This window comes from Phocoena sinus, chromosome 7, assembly GCF_008692025.1.
Source record: "Phocoena sinus isolate mPhoSin1 chromosome 7, mPhoSin1.pri, whole genome shotgun sequence".
NCBI classification, from domain to species: domain Eukaryota; kingdom Metazoa; phylum Chordata; class Mammalia; order Artiodactyla; family Phocoenidae; genus Phocoena; species Phocoena sinus.
The window spans coordinates 59,768,903-59,789,440 of NC_045769.1; the positions used below are offsets into that span (position 1 = coordinate 59,768,903).

At 38.6% G+C, this 20,538-nt stretch overlaps 1 protein-coding gene across 1 annotated transcript in view; it reads left to right on the forward strand.

Annotated features, from left to right (window-relative positions):
* SP3 (Sp3 transcription factor) overlaps positions 1 to 20,538 on the forward strand; it is a 64,858-nt gene continuing 44,320 nt past the window's right edge. Inside the window, exons 1-4 of the mRNA XM_032636745.1 lie at positions 1 to 151; positions 763 to 890; positions 1,386 to 1,508; positions 10,160 to 11,519. Coding sequence (XP_032492636.1) covers positions 145 to 151; positions 763 to 890; positions 1,386 to 1,508; positions 10,160 to 11,519 — 1,618 coding nt within the window. The 5' untranslated portion in view covers positions 1 to 144. The remainder of the gene's footprint in view (positions 152 to 762; positions 891 to 1,385; positions 1,509 to 10,159; positions 11,520 to 20,538) is intronic.

Here is a 20,538-nt window from a genome sequence, read left to right on the forward strand (position 1 = left end):
TCAATCAAAATAGGAAAAAAAATCCCCGGACCGCTCCGGCCGTGTCCGCCGCCGCTTCCCGCATCCTCTCCCGCCGCCGCCGCCTTCGCTCCTCACCATGTGTAAGGCGGCGGGGAGCCCCGCCTGAGGTGCTCTAAACACACTATGACCGGTACGTAAAGCCGAGAGAGAGCAACCCTTGCTGCTGCCGCCGCCGCCGCTACCGCCGACCACAGCCAGCCGGGGGCCACCGCCGCCGGCTCCCGGCCCCCTGTGTGCGACCGAGTGTCTGTGAGAGGCAGAAAGCCGCAATCCCCTCCGCCTCCCTCCCCTCCCCGCCAGCTACCGTCCACCCCTCAAGCCCCAGCAACGCAGTGTCCCCGCCGGGCCCGGGGCTGGCGGTCCGGGCCGCCGGGAGCGTATCCCCCTGTGTGCGGGCGCGGGCGGCGGGCGAGCGTGTGAGTGACTGACGGTGCGAGAGGAGCGAGCGCGAGTGAGAGCGAGCGGCGCGAAGGGAAAGGGGAGGAGAGGAGAGGGGGCAGGGGCAGCGCGGGGAGGAGGAGGAGGAGGGAAAGAGGAGGAGGAGGGTTACAGGCAGCGGCGGGCGGGGGCAGCAGCAGGAGGGGAGGAGGGAGCAGCCGCCGCCGCCGCCGGGGGGCGGGTGGGGGAGGGGAAGGGGACTCGGTCCGGGCTTTCGGAGTAATTTCGCCTCGGCCCGCGGGCCCCCTCCCTCCTCCACCCGCCTTCCTCCCCACCCCCACCCCCCCCGCGCTGTGCCTGCAGCTCCCGAAAAGCCCGTGAAACAAGAGGAAATGGCTGCCTTGGACGTGGACAGCGGCGGCGGCGGCCACGGCGAGTATCTGCAGCAGCAGCAGCACGGAAACGGCGCGGTGGCGGCGGCGGCGGCCCAGGTGAGGAGCGGCTTAGTCCCGGCCCGGCTCCCCCCTCGCGCCGCTTTCTCCTCCCCTCGCCTCTCCCCTCCCTCCGCGCTTCTCTCCTCCCCTCCCCCCGCCCCGGGAGCTGCCCGCCCGAGGCGCCAACGCTCCGACCCCGCCCGCGCTCCCCCGCCCGCCGTCTTTTTGTGTGTGTGTGTGTGAGTGTGTGTGTGTGAGTGAGAGAGTGTGAGTGTGTGTGAGCTTGCGCCCTCCCGGGGCTGGGTTCCGGGCGGAAGGTGGAGGCCCGGCGCGCGGCCCGCCGCCCGCCTTCCCGCGGACGGTGGAGCCCGTGTGCGTGCGAGCCGCAGGGCGCGAGCCGGAGGCGAGGAGGAGGAGGAGGAGAGCGCGGGCTGGCGCTCGCCCGGGTGCAGCCTGCGAGGCCCGAGTCGCACTTCCTGTGCGAGCGCGGCCCGGCCCTAACCGCCACCCCCTCCCCCTGTCTCCCTCTCTGAACCCGCCCATCGGGGGTAGGACACTCAGCCGTCACCGCTCGCTCTGCTGGCCGCTACCTGCAGCAAGATAGGGCCACCATCGCCGGGCGACGACGAGGAGGAGGCGGCCGCCGCAGCCGGGGCCCCCGCCGCCGCCGGAGCGGTAAGTCTCGCGCGCGGCCCGCCCCCGCCGAGGCCCTGCGCCCGCCATCCCGGGCCCGCGGCGCGCCCGCCATCCCGCCCGAAAGGCCTCCCCGGCGCCCGCGCCTTCCCGGAGAGGGACGGTCGCGCGGCCGGGGTGCCCTTTCCTGCTCTTTCGCATGCTTGTTCGGATTAGAAGCCAGACCAAGCTTTCTCTACATTGTCACTGCGGCACCTCCATCCAAATTCACTACAAAATGAAGTCTGAGAGGGTGGGGGTAGAGGACTCCAAAATGGATGTTAGAGCAATTCATATCAGTGCTGAAAACTCCTTCGCCGAGCGCTACGGAAATTTCAGGCACAGCCTATCGGCCATAGATAGTATCAGCTACGGAGGCAGTGTCTTCAGTTTCTAGTATTTTTTGAACTCGGGGCTTTTCCTGCTGGAAGTTACTAGATCTTACTGATTTAAGTGTTAAATCGTTTTTTTACAAAAAGGAACGATGGTTTACTCTTTGAATTACTCTTGTATACAAGAATGAACACTTGAATACTTTTTGAGTGCTTTTTTGATGGCCATTCTAAATTGTCGAATTTTAGTTTTTGCAGACTACTTAAATTTACAGTAATTTTTCATAAATGAAGTTTAAGTGACCGTTGAAATCGGCAAAGTTACGTAGTACTTTGGCTCTTGAAATTGAATAGGTATACCAGTGTTAGAAACAAAAGTACGTGTATGGAATTATATCAATATTTACATTAATGCTAATGCATACCATACTTAGTTGAATTTGGTTGGCAAAGCTATATTTTCATTTTATTGTGATTGCCAGTCTGATAAGATGTGGTGGGATTCTCTTTATAGGATTTTTAGTTTGTCGGGGGCATGGGGAGGAGCTGGCCAGTGTTACAGGAGGGCTTCATACCAATTAGCTATAAACTGTTTCTAAGATTTTTGTGAATTTTATATTCGTTTGAATCTTTGTTGTTGCGTTAGTTTAACATGTAGATGTGTTCACTTATTAAAATAATTGAAACTTCTCCCATCATTTTTGCGTGTTTTTTTTTTTTTTTGCGTGTTTCTTTTTTAATGTGGATTATGGGAATCGGTTTGTGTCATGATATTTTGAATTGTAACTGTGGACAAAAAAGTTTGATATTTGGTATAGTCTGCAGGAAATTCTTAGTATTCCAAGGCATAAAAAGTGAAGCTAATGTTAAGCTATATTAAATATTGTATTTTTAATTTTTAGTGTTTGAAATTATACTGTAGAGGGATGTGAGTAGATTTAATGACTTAAAAGTATGACTTTAGGTTTTGTCCTTTTGTAAGCAGATTAAAATGTAAAGGCTTAAAATCATGTATGTGAGAGGCATTGTTACTTTTTAAACAAATTTATGGACCTCTTTTATGAACTATATCTTGTTAGGCCCACAGTGCCACACACACACACAAAAAGTTTATCTTAAAAACCATTGCATGAGTAAAATTGCAAAGCAGATTGCTTCTACTTATCTTTTTTAATCTTTCAAATAGAACAAAAAACTTTTTGTAACTGCAACTTACCAAGTTTTTAGATATCAGTTCAGTGATTGGGGGAGGAGAGAAGTGAAGGAGGAAGTTACAGGTAAAAAATATGTATATGTACATGAGTCTCACCCAAAGAATAGAATACTGTCTACAACCTTACCCTGCTGTGGCCATATACTTGTAGGGAAGTTGTTTCCATGCCTCTTCAGCTCTTCTGAACTGCCAAATCTCTACTGACATTACATTTCCTGCCAGATGAACATGAACCAGAATCAGTCTGAGCATTTTTTCTTTGTATGTTTGGTACCTGTGCATAACATTTTTCACTGAGTAAAAATTAGTAAGACTGCTTGAGTATGTTTGCCTTAGCGAATGGGAAAATTATTTTTCCAGTTCAAAGATGAATTTTAGACATGGACATCTCAGAAAATGAAAGAATTTAAGTGATTTCATAGTAGTTTTACCCACTTAAAAATGTGCTTGGATAATGTTACTTTATTCACATTGCTGGGAATTATGAGAGGTTTAGGGAGAGATTTTTTGGAGCTGTGCTTTTTAAAAATTTTATTTTGGGTTTACTTCATATTTACACAAAAGTTGCAAAGATAGAACTGAGAGGTACCTTTTACCTTTCACCCAGCTTCCTCTAATGTTAATATAACCATGGTACATTTGTCAAAACTAGGAGATTAACAATGATACAGTGTTATTAGCTGAACTATAGACTTTATTCTGATATCACCATTTTTTCACTAATGCCCATTTTCTGTTTCAGAATCCAGTTCAGGATACCACATTGCATATAGTATTATTGTGTTTAAGACCAAGGGGAAATATACACATAAAATGCAACTTTATACCAGTTTAGTTTGGCATTTTAAAAAAATTTTTATTTATTATTTTTGGCTGCGTTGGGTCTTTGTTGCTGCGCGCAGGCTTTCTCTAGCTGCGGCGAGCAGGGGCCACTCTTCGTTGCGGTGCGAGGCCTTCTCATTGCGGTGGCTTCTCTTGTTGTGGAGCATGGGCTCTAGGCGTGTGGGCTTCAGTAGTTGTGGCACGTGGGCTCAGTAGTTGTGGCTCACGGGCTCCAGAGTGCAGGCTCAGTAGCTGTGGCGCACAGGCTTAGGAGCTCCGCGGTATGTGGGAGCTTCCTGGACCAGGGCTCGAACCCATGTTCCCTGCATTGGCAGGCGGATTCCCAACCACTGCACCACCAGGGAAGCCCTAGTTTGGTATTTTAAGATTAAAAGGGCATTGAAAAGCCAATAGCTGTACTGCAGATTTGCTTTACATATTTTCAATTTAGAATTTGTTAGAGTATGTTATGTGTTCATCCTGGATCCTGGCCAAGAGTGTTTGGTTACCCTCAGTACAGAGCTGAATAGGTCTAATCACAAAGCAGTCTCACCTGTAATGTCCCACAGCGTGGACTCTCAAAATTGGTTTGATGGCAAGACTCTTTTATACTTATTAAGAGTTGTGTAGTTTTAGTAATAGATCAAGGTATAGAAAAAGTAGACCTTGGGCCTCCCTGGTGGCGCAGTGGTTAAGAATCCACCTGCCAATGCAGGGGACACGGGTTCGAGCCCTGGTCCGGGAAGATCCCACATGCCGCGGAGCAACTGAGCCCGTGAGCCACAGCTGCTGAGCCCGCGTGCCACAGCTACTGAAGCCCGCATGCCTAGAGCCCATGAGCCACAACCAGAGAGGCCACTGCGACGAGAGGCCTGCGCACCGCAACAAAGAGTAGCCCCCACTCAATGCAACTAGAGAAAGCCTGCGCACAGCAACGAAGACCCAATGCAGCCAAAAATAAAATAAATAAATTTATAGAAAAAAGAAAAGAAAAAGTAGACCTTTATGAGATATTAACTTGTCCAGTCTACATTTGTGTGAACCACTAATTTATTTCGTTTGTAATTCAGTGTAATAAATTGAACAAGTAAATATTATGAAAAACATTGCCTGAATTTCAGTTTAACTTGTAAATTTAGTGTTCATTTACTACGTAGATGTTGGTGAACTACAAAGTGAATAATAGCTTATTTCAAAAAAAGGTTATTTTGGCTGTTATTTCAAATAAGACTTACACTGTCATTGTAAGGAATTCATTAGGTAATTGTTTTTGTATCTGCAGTCTGTGTTCTTTACGGTTCCTTTGAAGATTTTAAGAAACTTTAGTACTTGCCTAAGAGTGGTTCTTAAGTTTGTTTTCACCTTAGCTTCACACTTGTTTCCAGTTATATTCTTTCCTTGCCCATTTCTGGCTTTCATAAAGCCATTAACTGAGAGGTTAATAATCCTTTCTAAATGTGATGTAACAAGTTGGTATGAAGTTTATTTTTTTCCTTTACACAGGTGTTATGGAGAAGGTATCCTTGGGTGGTGTGTGTGTGTGTGTCCCCATTTTATGCCTGGTTGTAGTGGAGAATGCCCTTGTAATGAATTTGCTATAGCAGTGTCCCAGGGCTACTCTTGGATGTGGTCTTATTTACCATGTGATTATGTGTTTGTATACAGAGGGAAACTCGGATTACCTTCAGTTACAACCTTTTACAGTAATGCCAGTGTCCATGTTAATAGGTGTTTTGTTTGTCAAGGATATTAGAATTACTGAGAGAAACACTGGTGGATTTTTCTTTTAATGTCTAGGCTTAATGAAGAGGGTTATCTTGAATCCAAACCAAATACTAATTCTTGCTTGGGATATGTGTTTTTATGTCTCCCTCCCTTTGTAGAGTTTCCAGTAGCCTAACATCACACATTTAAAAAAAAACTAATTAATTAATTTATGGCTGTGTTGGGTGTTCGTTGCTGTGTGTGGGCTTTCTCCAGTTGCGGTGAGCAGGGGCTACTGTTTGTTGTGGTGCGTGGGCTTCTCATTGCGGTGGCTTCTCTTGTTTTGGAGCAAGGGCTCTAGGCACGCGGGTTTCAGTAGTTGTGGCTCATGGGCTCTAGAGCGCAGGCTCAGTAGTTGTGGCGCACGAGCTTAGTTGCTCCATGTCATGTGGGATCTTCCTGGACCAGGGCTTGAACCTGTGTCCCCTGCATTGGCAGGCAGATTCTTAACCACTGTGCCACTGGGGAAGCCCCATCACACATTCTTACAACTGTTTTTTGGTCTCAGATTCTAATTTACCTATTTTTTTGGTATGCTGCTGATGAAATTTCTCTTACAAATGAATGGTTTTAGTAGGCTTTGTAGTTTTGAAATATTGGGGGGTTATTCATTGTGGAATTGGTTTAAAATTGGTGTAGAGTTTTTCATTGAAGACTGTAATATCTCAAGGTCGGTTTTATTCATTTTTCCTATCATTTCCTTTGCAATAATTTTAAAATAAAATACTTTTATTCATTCAATAAGTATTTATTGATCATTATGCTAAGCACAATTAGATGTTTTTCAAATCTGTCTTCATAATCTTAGTTATCATAAGGATAATATAGGATTATATAGTGCTTTACAGTTTATGAAACTTAACACTTTCTTTAGGATCTTATGACCCTGCAAGGTAATATTTTTCCCATAAGGTCCTGCTGTAAATCACACATGATTCCACAGTTCTAGCTAGGCTAGAACCCAGTTATGAATTTTTCCCTTTCTAGTGCAATGTACTCCCTTCTAAGCATTTATAGTCTTAGCTTATATTATGAAAGTCTAGTATTCTTGTTTCAGTGTTCATAAATAGTTTTTATATATGCTTTTAACCTTAGGTTTACTCAAAAAAGTTCAAGTACATCATTTTGTCCTAGGTTTGGGGATTTCCCTTCAATTAATGGCCTGCATTGTTGGGAAAAGTGGTACTGTAGTTTATTTTTATTTAGCTTCTGGAGAAGGGGGTACTAGTATTTATTCAGACTTGTCATTTGAGTAGTTGTATGTATTTTCAAGGAATTTCTTGAACTAGAAAGCTGTTCACTTATGGTTGAATATCTGCTCTTATTAAGATTTTGTTAAAAAAAATACTCAGATGCCATAAATTTGACATTTTATTTTAAGGATGAAGAAGAGACAAAATGCCAGTACAGTTGTCTCTCTATATCTGTGGGTTCTGCATCCTTGGAGGTCTGCCTATAGTATACATTTTATGTAAGGGAATTGAGCATGGGGGATTTTGGTATCTGCAGGGTCCTGGAACCAATACCCTGGGGATACCTACGAATGCATTGTAAAATTAATTTGTATGTAAGATACTATATTCTTTGGTATAAGTTGAAAAATTGTATATTTAATGCCGGTCAGAAAAAATTCAAGGTTGGTTCTCCAAAGGTGAACAATAACCTTAAGAAGATAAGAATTGGATTTGAAGCACTATACTTTAGTGTAGATTTCAGTATAAAGGATAGATTTAAATATCTTTAGTTTATTTAAAATGCCAAGCGACTGGGCTTCCCTGGTGGCGCAGTGGTTAAGAGTCCGCCTGCCGATGCAGGGGACACGGGTTCATGCCCTGGTCCGGGAAGACCCCACATGCTGTGGAGCGGCTGGGCCTGTGAGCCATGGCCGCTGGGCCTGCGCATCAGGAGCCTGTGCTCTGCAACGGGAGAGGCCACAACAGTGAGAGGCCCACATACCGCAAAAAAAAAAAAAAAAGCCAAGAGACTGAAGTGAAACATGAATTGTTACTCTAATATAGGGAAAGATTACTTAAGCTTGTAATTTTTATACCAGGTAGAATTTGAAGAATGTAAGCTACTTTTAAAGTCTGGTGCTTCATTTTAACAATTTAAGTTTGATAAGTTTAAATGTTTGTGTTTAAAAGATAGATCACTATTTTAGTTCAGGCCTGGACATTTGTACTGGGTCCTACGGTTTCTCTGCCTTTATTGTCTTCAGCCTTTCAGTCTCCTTCACTAGGTCTTAGTTTATCTTTATAAAGCACAGATCTGATTGCGCCACTCACTTGCCTCAAAACCTTTTATAGCTTTCATTCACTATCTGTAGGATAAAGTCCAAACTCCTTAGTAGGACCTGTGAAACCATTTACTACAGGCCCTGATAAAAATGTCTAGTCCTGTTCCCCATTACTCTTTTCTATGAATATGAATGTTTTCTGGATCCTCTCGAACTCCAAACTACACATTATTTTTTTAGAGTCTCTTAAAAGTCTGTGACTTTATTTCTATACCTTGTTAATGCCTGTATTTCTGCTTCCTAACCACACACAGTGAAATCTTAAATTTTATCCACAATTACTTAAAAATCTCTTATGTGAAATCATTTTTTTTTTTCATTTTTCTATGTTCCCCCAAAATGTTCTGATTATATGCCTAGTGTACACCACTATTCACATAGTAGTAGCTTGTATGTGTATGTCTGCTTGGATAGATTGTGAACCACTTGAAGATGAGCTTGTATATCTCATGGGCTTACTCATCCTTATTTCATCTTGGCAGATAGCCTCAAATGTCTTGAATGGAGTCATTACACTGTGGTTCATCTATTGAAATATATACTCTTCAACTGTGTGTGTACATGAAAATTAGGTAGTGAGTCTCCTTAAATTTTTAGGTTCATCTGGTTGTACAATATTTGTATTAAATTTTGTGGAATGGTTTATGTTGAGAGAACAGTATTTGTCTTAACCTTTTTTTTATGGTCACAAGACCCCCCTTTGAGAATATGAAGAAACTCTAGATACCATTGCCCCCACCCCCACCCCAGGCCCTCTATCAAAAAGTTGGTATGCTATTTTAGAGGATTTGAAGATCCCTTGAATCCCAGGCATGGATCCTAGGTTGAGAATTCTGGGCTATATGCTCATGTTCTCATTGTCTAGTGGTGTGTGGAGTTACGGGAAATCATATACAGATCTAGAAGGAAATGGGTTAGGGATGGCATTATTTTGATGGTGATTAATTCATATAGGGTCTCATTCCCCACATCTTTACCCCTGGTCTTAGTGGGAGACAAGTATGGTATAGTATTTAAGAGCCTGGCTTCTGGAGTTAGACTGGCTTAGTTTTAAATCCTGTTTTGGCCATTTGATGGCTGTGTGATTTTGTCTGTCAATTTTGTCATCTGTGATATGGGGATGGTCATAATACCTCATAGGATAGTTGTAAGCAACAGGTGATATAATCTTATAAATCCCTATCATGGTTCTTGGCATATAAAAGTGGTTTTTGGCATATAAAAGAACGGTTCAAATGTTAGGTGTTACTGTTATTATTCCTTAAAAAATTTACCCTTTGAATGTCAATGTCAAAAAAAAAATTGACATTGATTTGTTGGGTTTTATTGCTTTCTGCTTTCCTCCATTGGTATTTTTCTAGTCTTGTCTAATCCATAAAATATGGAGATGATATCTGAGATTCTAGCAGGTCACAGAATACAAAATGTATATGTCTAGCATTCTTCTGCAAACTTAGGTAGAAATAGTAGGTAAAGCAACAGTCTATATCCTCCAGCTTTTAGATTCTAGAAAAACCTTTCAGATGGGCTGACTTTACAGTGGTGGTCACAGGGCAATAATCTTTCCTCATTAAAAATTTTTAAGGTCTCATATTTTTTTAGTAGTTCATGGGAAAAAGAATTTGATGGCTCACTAAAGGAATCGCCCTCACCCTGAGTTTACTCTGGAGTACCTTAATACATGCCATGAAAGAGTAGCTTTAATTGTTTGATTTAAGGTTGATAGCAGTAATATACAAATCTTAACTTTTTCTAACTCAGGGAACTGATGACACTGCTCTGATATTTCTTTTTTGTATGCGTATGTAATGTACCTGATTTAGTGGTATGTTTTTAGTGAGTTTTATACCTTTTGAACTCTTTTCAGTGAGGTATGTTTGGTTTGAGCTGTCCGTAATCTTTTCTCTAGCTACTTCTACTTTTATTTATTTATTTTTAACTGTAGATCATAGGTGAGGGATTAGAAAATCAGTTGGTAGTCATAAAACAAATAATACTCTAATTGAACTTTTTGCCTGCTCAAATAGCATGGCTTATCTTTGCAATAACTAACAAAATTGGAAATGATGATTATTGTAGTTTATATAGTACTTCTGTATTTGAGCTGTGTTGTGTTACTAAGAGAACTTTTATTTTCAGGAGGTAGGGTTTATATCAGTTTTTTGAGGATTGGATTAAATGTACCACAAATACATATCACATAACATTTTTTGTTTTCTTTACCCAGACAGGTGATTTGGCTTCTGCACAGTTAGGAGGAGCACCAAACCGATGGGAGGTTTTGTCAGCCACACCTACAACTATAAAAGATGAAGCTGGTAATCTAGTACAGATTCCAAGTGCTGCTACTTCCAGTGGGCAGTATGTCCTTCCCCTTCAGAATTTGCAGAATCAGCAAATATTTTCAGTTGCACCAGGATCAGATTCATCAAATGGTACAGTGTCCAATGTTCAGTATCAAGTAATACCACAGATTCAGTCATCAGATGGTCAGCAGGTTCAGATTGGTTTCACAGGCTCTTCAGATAATGGGGGTATAAATCAAGAAAGTGGTCAAATTCAGATCATTCCTGGCTCTAATCAAACCTTGCTTGCCTCTGGAACACCTCCTGCTAATATCCAGAATCTCATACCACAGACTGGTCAAGTCCAGGTTCAGGGAGTTGCAATTGGTGGTTCATCCTTTCCTGGCCAAACCCAAGTAGTTGCTAATGTGCCTCTTGGTCTTCCAGGAAATATTACCTTTGTACCAATCAATAGTGTCGATCTAGATTCTTTGGGACTCTCGGGCAGTTCTCAGACAATGACCGCAGGCATTAATGCTGATGGACATTTGATAAACACAGGACAAGCTATGGATAGTTCAGACAATTCAGAAAGGACTGGTGAGCGGGTTTCTCCTGATATTAATGAAACTAATACTGAGACAGATTTATTTGTGCCAACATCCTCTTCATCACAGTTGCCTGTTACTATAGATAGTACAGGTATATTACAACAAAATACAAATAGCTTGACTACTACTAGTGGGCAAGTCCATTCTTCAGATCTTCAGGGAAATTATATCCAGTCGCCTGTTTCTGAAGAGACACAGGCTCAGAATATTCAGGTTTCTACAGCACAGCCTGTTGTACAACATCTACAACTTCAAGAGTCTCAGCAGCCAACCAGTCAAGCCCAAATTGTGCAAGGTATTACACCACAGACAATCCATGGTGTGCAAGCCAGTGGTCAGAATATATCACAACAGGCTTTGCAAAATCTTCAGTTGCAGCTGAATCCTGGAACCTTTTTAATTCAGGCACAGACAGTGACCCCTTCTGGACAGATAACTTGGCAAACATTTCAAGTACAAGGGGTTCAGAACTTGCAGAATTTGCAAATACAGAATACTGCTGCCCAACAGATAACTTTGACGCCTGTTCAGACACTCACGCTTGGTCAAGTTGCAGCAGGTGGAGCCTTGACTTCAACTCCAGTTAGTCTAAGCACTGGTCAGTTGCCAAATCTACAGACAGTTACAGTAAACTCTATAGATTCTACTGGTATACAACTACACCCCGGAGAGAATGCTGACAGTCCTGCAGGTGAGTTTTCCAAGTCATGTCATGCTATAGATAAGTTCAGTGAGGTGTTCATCAGTATCTGGCTGTCTTTAAAGGTGATGATACATTTCCCTGTGTCTTTGTGAAAAGTCAACACCAAAATGTGTTTCAAATTGTTCTTCATTGAAAGATTGTAGTTTTTGAAGTCAAAGATTCATTTCTCTGTTATGCCAATTACATTTGTTGTTTTTCATCACTTAGTTTTGTACATTTTTTCACGTTTGGTACTCTCAAGCATCACAGAATTTTTATTTGGCATGTAAGGTGTCTTGGCTGTTCTTGGTGTGATGTAAATTAAATGTTCTATGCATTTTATTTGGTTGGGCAATCAGGTTGGTATAGTGAAAACATGGTACTGGGAGTAGGTACTGTTTATGCTGTCTCACCCATTAGCTAGCCTGTGTGGTTTTGGCTAAGTTACTTTTTCTCTTGCAAACTCAGTTTTCTCAGCATGTAAAATGCAGCGGTTGGCCTAGGTAACTATATCTAGGGTACCTTCTAGACCTAAAATTCTTCAGTTCTGTGATAGTTTATTCTTAAAAGTGTGAAGTACTTAAACCTAGGTGTGTTAGATATGTTATTATTGATAGTATGGGTAAAAATTTCGGAAGTCTACTCTTTGTTGTGTAAGAATTAAGTAGTACATAATTACTTAATAATAAAAATATAAATCTCTTTTAAAAGATAGTATCCTCATTACCTTTGTGCTGTTATTTATTTAGATAGTGTTTTATTGAATCCTTTGTTGTACACTAAATTCTTACTTTTACTCTTTTACGTCATTGTTTGGGTTTTTGTGGAGATTGTGCTGTTATAACCTTCCACTGAGTCAGTGATTCTAAACTCTTAAATTGGGACACTTGGATTTAATTTTTTGAAGTAATGGTATTTTTTCTTTTGAGGAATTTGTGATATATACTTAGAAAATAGGAATTGTCTGTGCTTAGAAAGCCTTTAATTGCATTTGAGCCTTCTGAAGCTATGGTTTAGAGCAGCATTCTCAAAGTGTGGTCTGTGGATCTCTGAGGATCCCTGAGACCCTGTCAGAGGTCCTTGATATCAAACTACTTTTAATAATAATAGTACAATTTATTTGCCTTTTTTCTTGTATAGACATTTTCACTGATGGTGGCTAAAACTGCTGTGTTTTAGCGCAAATCAAAGCTGTGATGCTAAACTGTACTAGTAGTTGTATTCTTTATGACCATCCACTTGCAGTTAAAGAAAAATGCTAGCTAGCTTCACTGAGCAATGACCTTGATGAACAAGTCAAAAGAGTTATTTTTACTAAACCTTGACCCTTGAATGCTGCATGTCCTTTTTAAAATGATAGCTTTATTGAAATATAATTCACATACTATAAAACTCGCCCTTTAAAATATATAGTTTAGTGGTTTTTAATATAGGCACAGACTGGTGTACCCATCACCACTCTCTAATTTTAGAACATTTTCAGCACCTCCCCCAAACCCCTTACCCATTAGCAGTCACTCCACATTCCCTGCCCCATCCCCTGAGCCCCCAGCAACCACTAATCTACTTTCTGTCTCTTTAGATTTGCCTATTATATCTTATCAGTAGAATCATACAGTATGTGGCTCTCTGTGTCTGACTTTTAATTTACCATAATACTTTTAGGGTTCATCTGTCTTGTAGCCTTTAAATGTACTTTGTTCTTTTTTGTGGTTGAATAATATTCCATGTACGGATATACCACATTTTATTCCTTTATCCATTGATGGACAACATTTCCATTTTTTAGCTATTAAGAATAATGCTGCTGTGAACATTTGTGTACAGTTTTTTGGTGTGGACATGTTTTTGTTTCTTTTGGGTATATACTTAGCAGTGGAATTGCTGGATTGTATGTTTAACATTTTGAGGAACTGCCAAACTGTTTTTCCAAAGTGACTACCATTTTACATTCTCACCAGCAGAAGGGTTCCGGTTTTTCTATATCCCCACCAACATTTATCATTGTCCTCCTTTTTGATTTTAGATATACTAAGAATAGGTGTGAAGTGGTATCTCATTGTGTTTCTGATTTGTAGTTCCTGCTGCATGTCTTCGTAATATTCTTTATGACAAAATGGGAAGTATACTTTAATAAAGCACTTCTGCTGCATACCAAAATAAGATGATTATCTTTGAAAAAATATATATTGTTTTCAATTGAGCAATTGTATGAGTTGCAAGCTGAACTAGGTGCTATTTTTTGGAAACACATTTTACTTGAAAGACTGACAAACTATGGTTATTGAAAGACTCATGTACTTAAGTGACAGATATTTTCTAAAAAGTATAATGAATTAAGTGAGCCTGTCCCTAAAAGGAAAAAAACTTGACTGTTTGCTACCAATGATAAAATTTGGGCTTTCCAGTGAAAATTAGAATTTTGGAAAACTTGAATCTACTACTATGAACTTGGTAACTTGTTAATAATTACATACTTTTATGATGAAATGGACAGTGATATTAATATTAATAGCATTTTGGGGGATACTATATTATAATGAAATATGCCATCATTTGGAAGATCTTTATGATAACTGAGTGAACCAGTAGTTTTCAGATGATCAATTCATGTTACAAAATCCTGCATGGGTAAAAGATCCATCTGTTCAGAGTTCAAGATAGGCCAACAACAAGCATGTGGAAAGTTTACCAATATAGTTTCAGATTCTACATTACAACTGACCTTTAAGAAATTTAGCACTTGTCAGATTTGGTATAGTGTCCAAGAAGAATAACCACAATTGGCTGAAAGACTATCAGATTACTTCTTTTTCCAGCCACATATCTTTGTGAAACTAGATATTCTTCATATGCTTCAGCCCAAACCATGTATTGCAACACACTGCAAAAGCAAATATGAAACTCCAGTTGTTTTCTTTTAACCTAGATATTAAAGAGATTTGCAAAAATGTGAAACATGACCTCTCTCCTCATTAAACTTTTATGTATGTTTTTGGAAAATAGTTGTTTTTCATAAAACCTTAATTTGTGTTAACATTTAATGGATTTATTGTTTTCAAATGAATCAAAACAGTAAAAATTTCTCTTCTAATTCCTAATACAGTAAATATCAAAATAAATACCCTACATTAACAAAAGCTTTTTGGGGACCTCAGTAATATTTAAGAGTTTAGAAGGAGTCCTGAGACCAAAAAGTTTGAGAATATTGGTAGATGACAGACTTCTGAAGACATAGGAGATAGTTTTTAGAAACCAGTTTTTAAAGCTTCCACAAAGTTAAAGTTACGGAGATCTATACATGTTAGAAAAACACCTCTAGAGAATTTATTTGTAATTTTGTGGATTTATGTTGGTCATGAAATTAGATTGATATAAAGCACTAAGTGCTCAGTACAATAATTTATTTCCAAAATACTATCAAAATAGCAACAGTGTTTGAATTAAATACAAAATCGAATTTTTAGGATGATAATTTAGTTTATTGTATGTTGGCAAGGAAGGGTAAAATAAGCACTCCAGAAGGCCATTAAATTTGAATTTTTTTTCCGAATTTTAAAGGAATGGGGAAAGAACTTGAGAAAATAAAAGTTAAAGAGAATCAGAATAAAAATGCTGCATAGTACATAACAGCATATTTAGAAATAAAAACCAGGAAGTTGTAATTTGGGGTTAATTTGGTAATAGGAAAACTATCCCTTGGTGTACTTACTGTCTTTTTAATTGGCAAGAAGGAAGAAATTATTTTAGGATGTGTTTTCTTACATGAAAAATCAGTAAAAAAAACTTTATCGGTGTTAGAGCATAGTATGCACAGATGAACTGCTTAAAATTTTGACACCATTGGTTTGCATTTTGCTTTTTGGTGAGTATGGAAGCAATGTAACACATTTCCCAAATAAATGAGACCACACCGTTTTTTTTACCAGGACTCTGCAGTTTCTTTGACCTTTTTTCTAAGCTCCCCTTTCACAAAAATGACCTCTATTCCAACCTGTTTTAAGAAGTGAATCTGATTCAGGATCTCTCCTCATGAGGGGTATGTTTAGTGCCTCTTATCCCTTAGAAACCAAACCCCCATCTTCCTTGGAACATAGAGCTCATTGGGCCCCAAGCTGCAGCCCCACTCACTCCCTTTATTTCTTTTCCTTGCCCACTGAGAAATGCATGCTGTTTTTGAAATTTAATTTTTACTCTACCATTTGCTGTGTATTTGAAGCTAGGCGATCTTTCTGACATCTTTTCGAGTGAGAAAATTTCTCCCAAATTCAAGCCAAGACTTAGCCAGTTTCTCAAATTTTAGTTCTCTACCCGATTTTGGCTTATCCTCTAAGATTGGGTATATTTAAAGCTTGGTGTCATGCACATTTTAAAATATTGTCATAACTATACTGCTTGTACAGGTTTTTTTTATCCTGTTTAATTTTTAGTTACTTTTTTTGGTAGGGTGACCATACCTGTTAGGTATTTAGGTCAGGAATTATATTCTATTTAATTTTCTATTAATATAGTTATAAAGACCCCACATGAGAAAGAGCTGTCAAATTCACTGCCTAAAACCAGGGCCTGGCCTAGGATTCCTTTTTGTAGAGGCGAGCTTAAAAAAAAAAAAAAAAGTTTGTTGCTGTCTGTTACTCTAAGGTACAGCTTAAATGAGGCTGTACACTTACAGAAGTGAGAGGAGGACATGGGGAAATAGGAGGACATCAAAAATCTTGTGATCAGATTCTGAACCAGTCTGAACCATTGGGCGATTAATTTGGTGTCTAGATTTATGACATCTCCAGTATTAGCTCTGAAGCCAATAAAAGACCTAGGTCTACATTAGGGCCAGACAGACTTGGTGGAAACACTTGGAAAAATGCCAGGCATGGAGGTATAATGCAGAGAGAAAAATTATACTCAGTATAAGCCTGAAAACCAAAATTGCAAAATACATGATGAAGGGAGAAATCTATGAAAGATAGCCAGTAAAATTAACAATCAAGAGATGAATTCATGTCCAATTAAAGAAAGATAATTTAAAAATCTGTGGAAGACTTTAAAATCAGTATGTTTATACCTGTCAGTGAGATAAAAGGAAGCTGTAGCATCTTTAGAAAAGAAGTTGTGAAACAAAAAAGGTAGATGTGTAAAAGAAACAACCAGAAATCCTAGAAAGGAGAAGCATATTTCATTGATTCAAAGACACGAATTGTTTAACGTTTTAACATTTCTTCTGAGATCTGAGTATATCTTACCGACCATGGCATGTCAGTGTTTAATTTACAGTGCTTTTTCTTTTTTTACTAGTAGTGGTATGTCTTGATAGCATTGTTTAGATGAAATAGAAAAATTTGACGGGACAAACAGGAGAACCTTTAGACTGGACATAGAAAAAAAATGAGTGAATAGTAATATACTTAGAAATTTACCCAGAATATAGTTTAGAGATAATGAACAGGTAGAGACTTGAAAGATTGATAGTCACCAACATAAGATTTTCAGAAAAAGAGAATAGAGTGAATGGCAAGAGAAGCAGTGTTGGATGAGATAATGGCTGAGAATTTTCTGGTGTTGGAGATACATAGTTTACAGATGAAAATTTTGCTTCAAGTATTAAGAAAGATAAACAAAAATAAGTCCACCCCTGTCTTAAACTAAAATTTTGGAGAAAGATAATCTTAAATTTTAACAGAAAAGTCAGATTGCTAACAAATTACAGACCTACAAATTTCTCATCAGCCACACACATACCAGAAGATCATGTAGTAGTATCTTTATAGCACTGAGAGAAAGTAACCAGCAGGCAAGAATTCTGTATGCAATTAAAAATCCTACTTAAGAGTTAGAATATAATGAAGATATTTAAAATAATCAAGGACTGAAAGTTTATTATTCAAAGACCCTTATGAAACTAACTACTGAAGTGTTAAGTAGAAAAATGGATCCAGAGGAAATGAGGACATAGTAGTGATTACAGTGGGTAAAAAATTAATAATTTAACTGACCGTAAAACACTAGTAACTTTAAGTTACAGAAAATTTCAGAGATACACCAAAGCAGATAAATGTATGATGAACCTTAAGGTAACCACCTCGCAGCTTCAACAGTTATCAACATTCTGCCTTTCTTCTTTCCTCTTTTCCCACTATTTGAAATTTTACTCTTGCTGGAGTATTTTAAAGTAAATTCCAGAGAGTGTATAACTTTACCCAGTAATACTAATGGAGTGATTTGCACGGTGTGGTCTAGGAGTCCCAGACCCTTTTCATAGGTGTCTGTGAGGTCCAAGTTATTTTCATAATAATACCAAGATGCTATTTGCTTATTTCATTTTTGCCTCACAAGTGGTGTACAGTGGAGTTTTTCAGAGGCTGTATGATATGTGATAACACAGCAGATTGAACACAGAAGCAGATATAAAGATGTAGCTGTTTTTTTTTTTTTTTAAATTGAAGTATTGTTGATTTACAATGTTGTGTTAGTTTCAGGTGTACAGCAAAGCAGTAAAGTTATATATATGTATATATCTATTCTTTTTCAGATTTTTTTCCATTATAGGTTATTATAAGATATTGAATATAGTTCCCTGTGCTATACAGTAGGTCCTTGTTACCTGTTTTATATAGAGTAGTGTGTATCTGTTAATTCCAAACTCCTAATTTATTCCTTCCCTCTCCGTCCCCATTTTGTAACCATAAGTTTGTTTTCTATGTCTGTGATTACATTTCTGTTTTGTAAATGTTAATTTGTATCAGTGATAGCATATATTTGTCTGTGTCTGACTTATTTAACTTAGTATGATCTAGCTATTTTCTAAGAAGCCAGATATTAAAGATATTTGCAAAAATGTCAAACTATTCTAATTTTTAAAAATATATATTTTTCATGTTACTTACGTTAACATTTATGAGTTTGTTACTTTGAAATTAATAAATCAACCTTTAAAATGTTCCCAGTTTTGATTCCTAATATGGAAAATATTGATATATAAGCAGAGGACAATTGAAATCTTCATTCAAATTTTTTAAAAATGGATTTTTTCCATTTTTTAAACAACATAATTTACATACAGTAAAATTCCTTCTAAAATTTTAGTGCACCATTCTGCACTTTCAGTAACTGAACACAGTTGTATAATCACCACCATAATTAAGATATAGTATCATTTTACCACCTCTCTCCATTCCCATATGCAACTTCATAGTCAGCCATTCTCCTTTACTCTTCTTCTCTGGCAAATAGGTGTTACTCACATAAACAAAAACTCTTTGAAGTCCTCAGTAATTTTTAAAACTTAAAGTGATTCTGATATCAAGAAGTTTGAAAACTGCTGCGCTAATGAATAAGGATTTTAAGAAACATAACCAAAGTACCATTATTTACAATACCTTAAATTTATAGTTATCCTTTAATATTATTTAATAGCCTTGTAATGTTTAGTTTTCCCCAAATGATTAAAAAATACCTTTTTAGAATTGATCAAGTTAAGATTCATACAAGCACTGTGTCTTTTATTGGTTCATGTGCCTCCAAGTCTCAGCTTTTCAAATAATGGTTTTAGCAGCTTTTCATTGTTGTAACTTGGATTCATTATTTCATTAAGATTTGCAAAATGGTGATTTTTCTAATTTTCTCAGTCCTTTTGTGTTAAGCTGTGATTTTTTTCCTGAAAAGATCCTTCCCTTGCTAGCTATTTGGTTACCCCCGAAGCACAGTTTGTACAAGAAAGGCAGGATAAGCTATTAAATCCATTCCTTTTATTTATCTGTTTTCAGAATGAGTTGGTGTCTTAGCTGCCATCAGAGGTTCTCTCTCTTCCTTTTTTTTTTCCTTTGGTGTATCATGGTGAACTCATTTTTTACCAGTTGTATTTTAATACATGGTATTCATTATTCTTGGAAATTAATATTTATATTGTTAAGAAATGGAATACTAAGCCTAAAAAAGAAATAGCGGTGTGGGACTTGTGGGGATTGGTTCCTGGGTAGAGGTTCTTGTCATTTTTAGGAGGATCAGCTTTATAGAAAATAGTTTTAGCCATTTTACATCAATTTATAATTTGGATATAAGTAATTAAGAGAACAAAAGTGTGATTTTATATATATATATTTTTAAATTAAGACTTTTTTTAGAGCAGTTTTAGGTTCACAGCAACATTGAAGAGGAGGTACAGAGATTTTCCATCTACCTTCTGCCCCTACACATGCGTAGCGTCCCCCATCATGACGTCTCTCACCATAGTGATACATTTGTTAAAACTGATGAACCTACGTTAATACATCATAATTACACAAAGTCCATAGTTTACATAATGGTTCACTCTTGGTGTTGTACATTATTTGAGTTTGGACAAGTGTATAATAACATATCCATCATTATGGTATAGTAAGAGTATTTTTACTACCCTGGAGACCCTCTGTGTTCTGTCTATTCCAAAAGTGCAATTTTTAACTTCTAAACTGGGGCAGGAGGTAGAAAATTATCAATCCAACAGAAAATAGGAAAGGAGAAGAAGTATAGCAAAGAAAAAGACTAATATCAGATGTAGAAATTCAGGACAGTCCTGAGAAGAAAAAAAAATTAGTAATCCTACAACCAATAAAGTTGGTAAATTGCCTGTATAATCTTCTTGTCTTTTTTTTTGTGCATATTGCATACTGTGTCTTTACACTTTGGGGTCACTTTAAAATTGAGGTCATATACACAACTTTATCTTTTTTTTTCCAAATAATATATTGTGTGCATTTCCCAGATCATTAGTTTTCCACAACATGATTATTTAGTTTCATTACTAAGTATTTTGGTGCGGATATTTCATGATTTAACTAATCCTCTCTTGTTAGGTGTTTAGGTTATTTTTCATTTTTTTCCCATTACATAGAAATCTTTGCTCACACTTCTGATTATTTCCTTATGCAGAAGAATTTAAGGCTTTTATATATACTGCAGAAACGCTCTTTCACCCCCATTGTATGTGAGGATGGGGTTTTTTGTACTGGGATGTCATTTTATCAAATGGCAGAGTTTTGGGGTAGTAAAAATA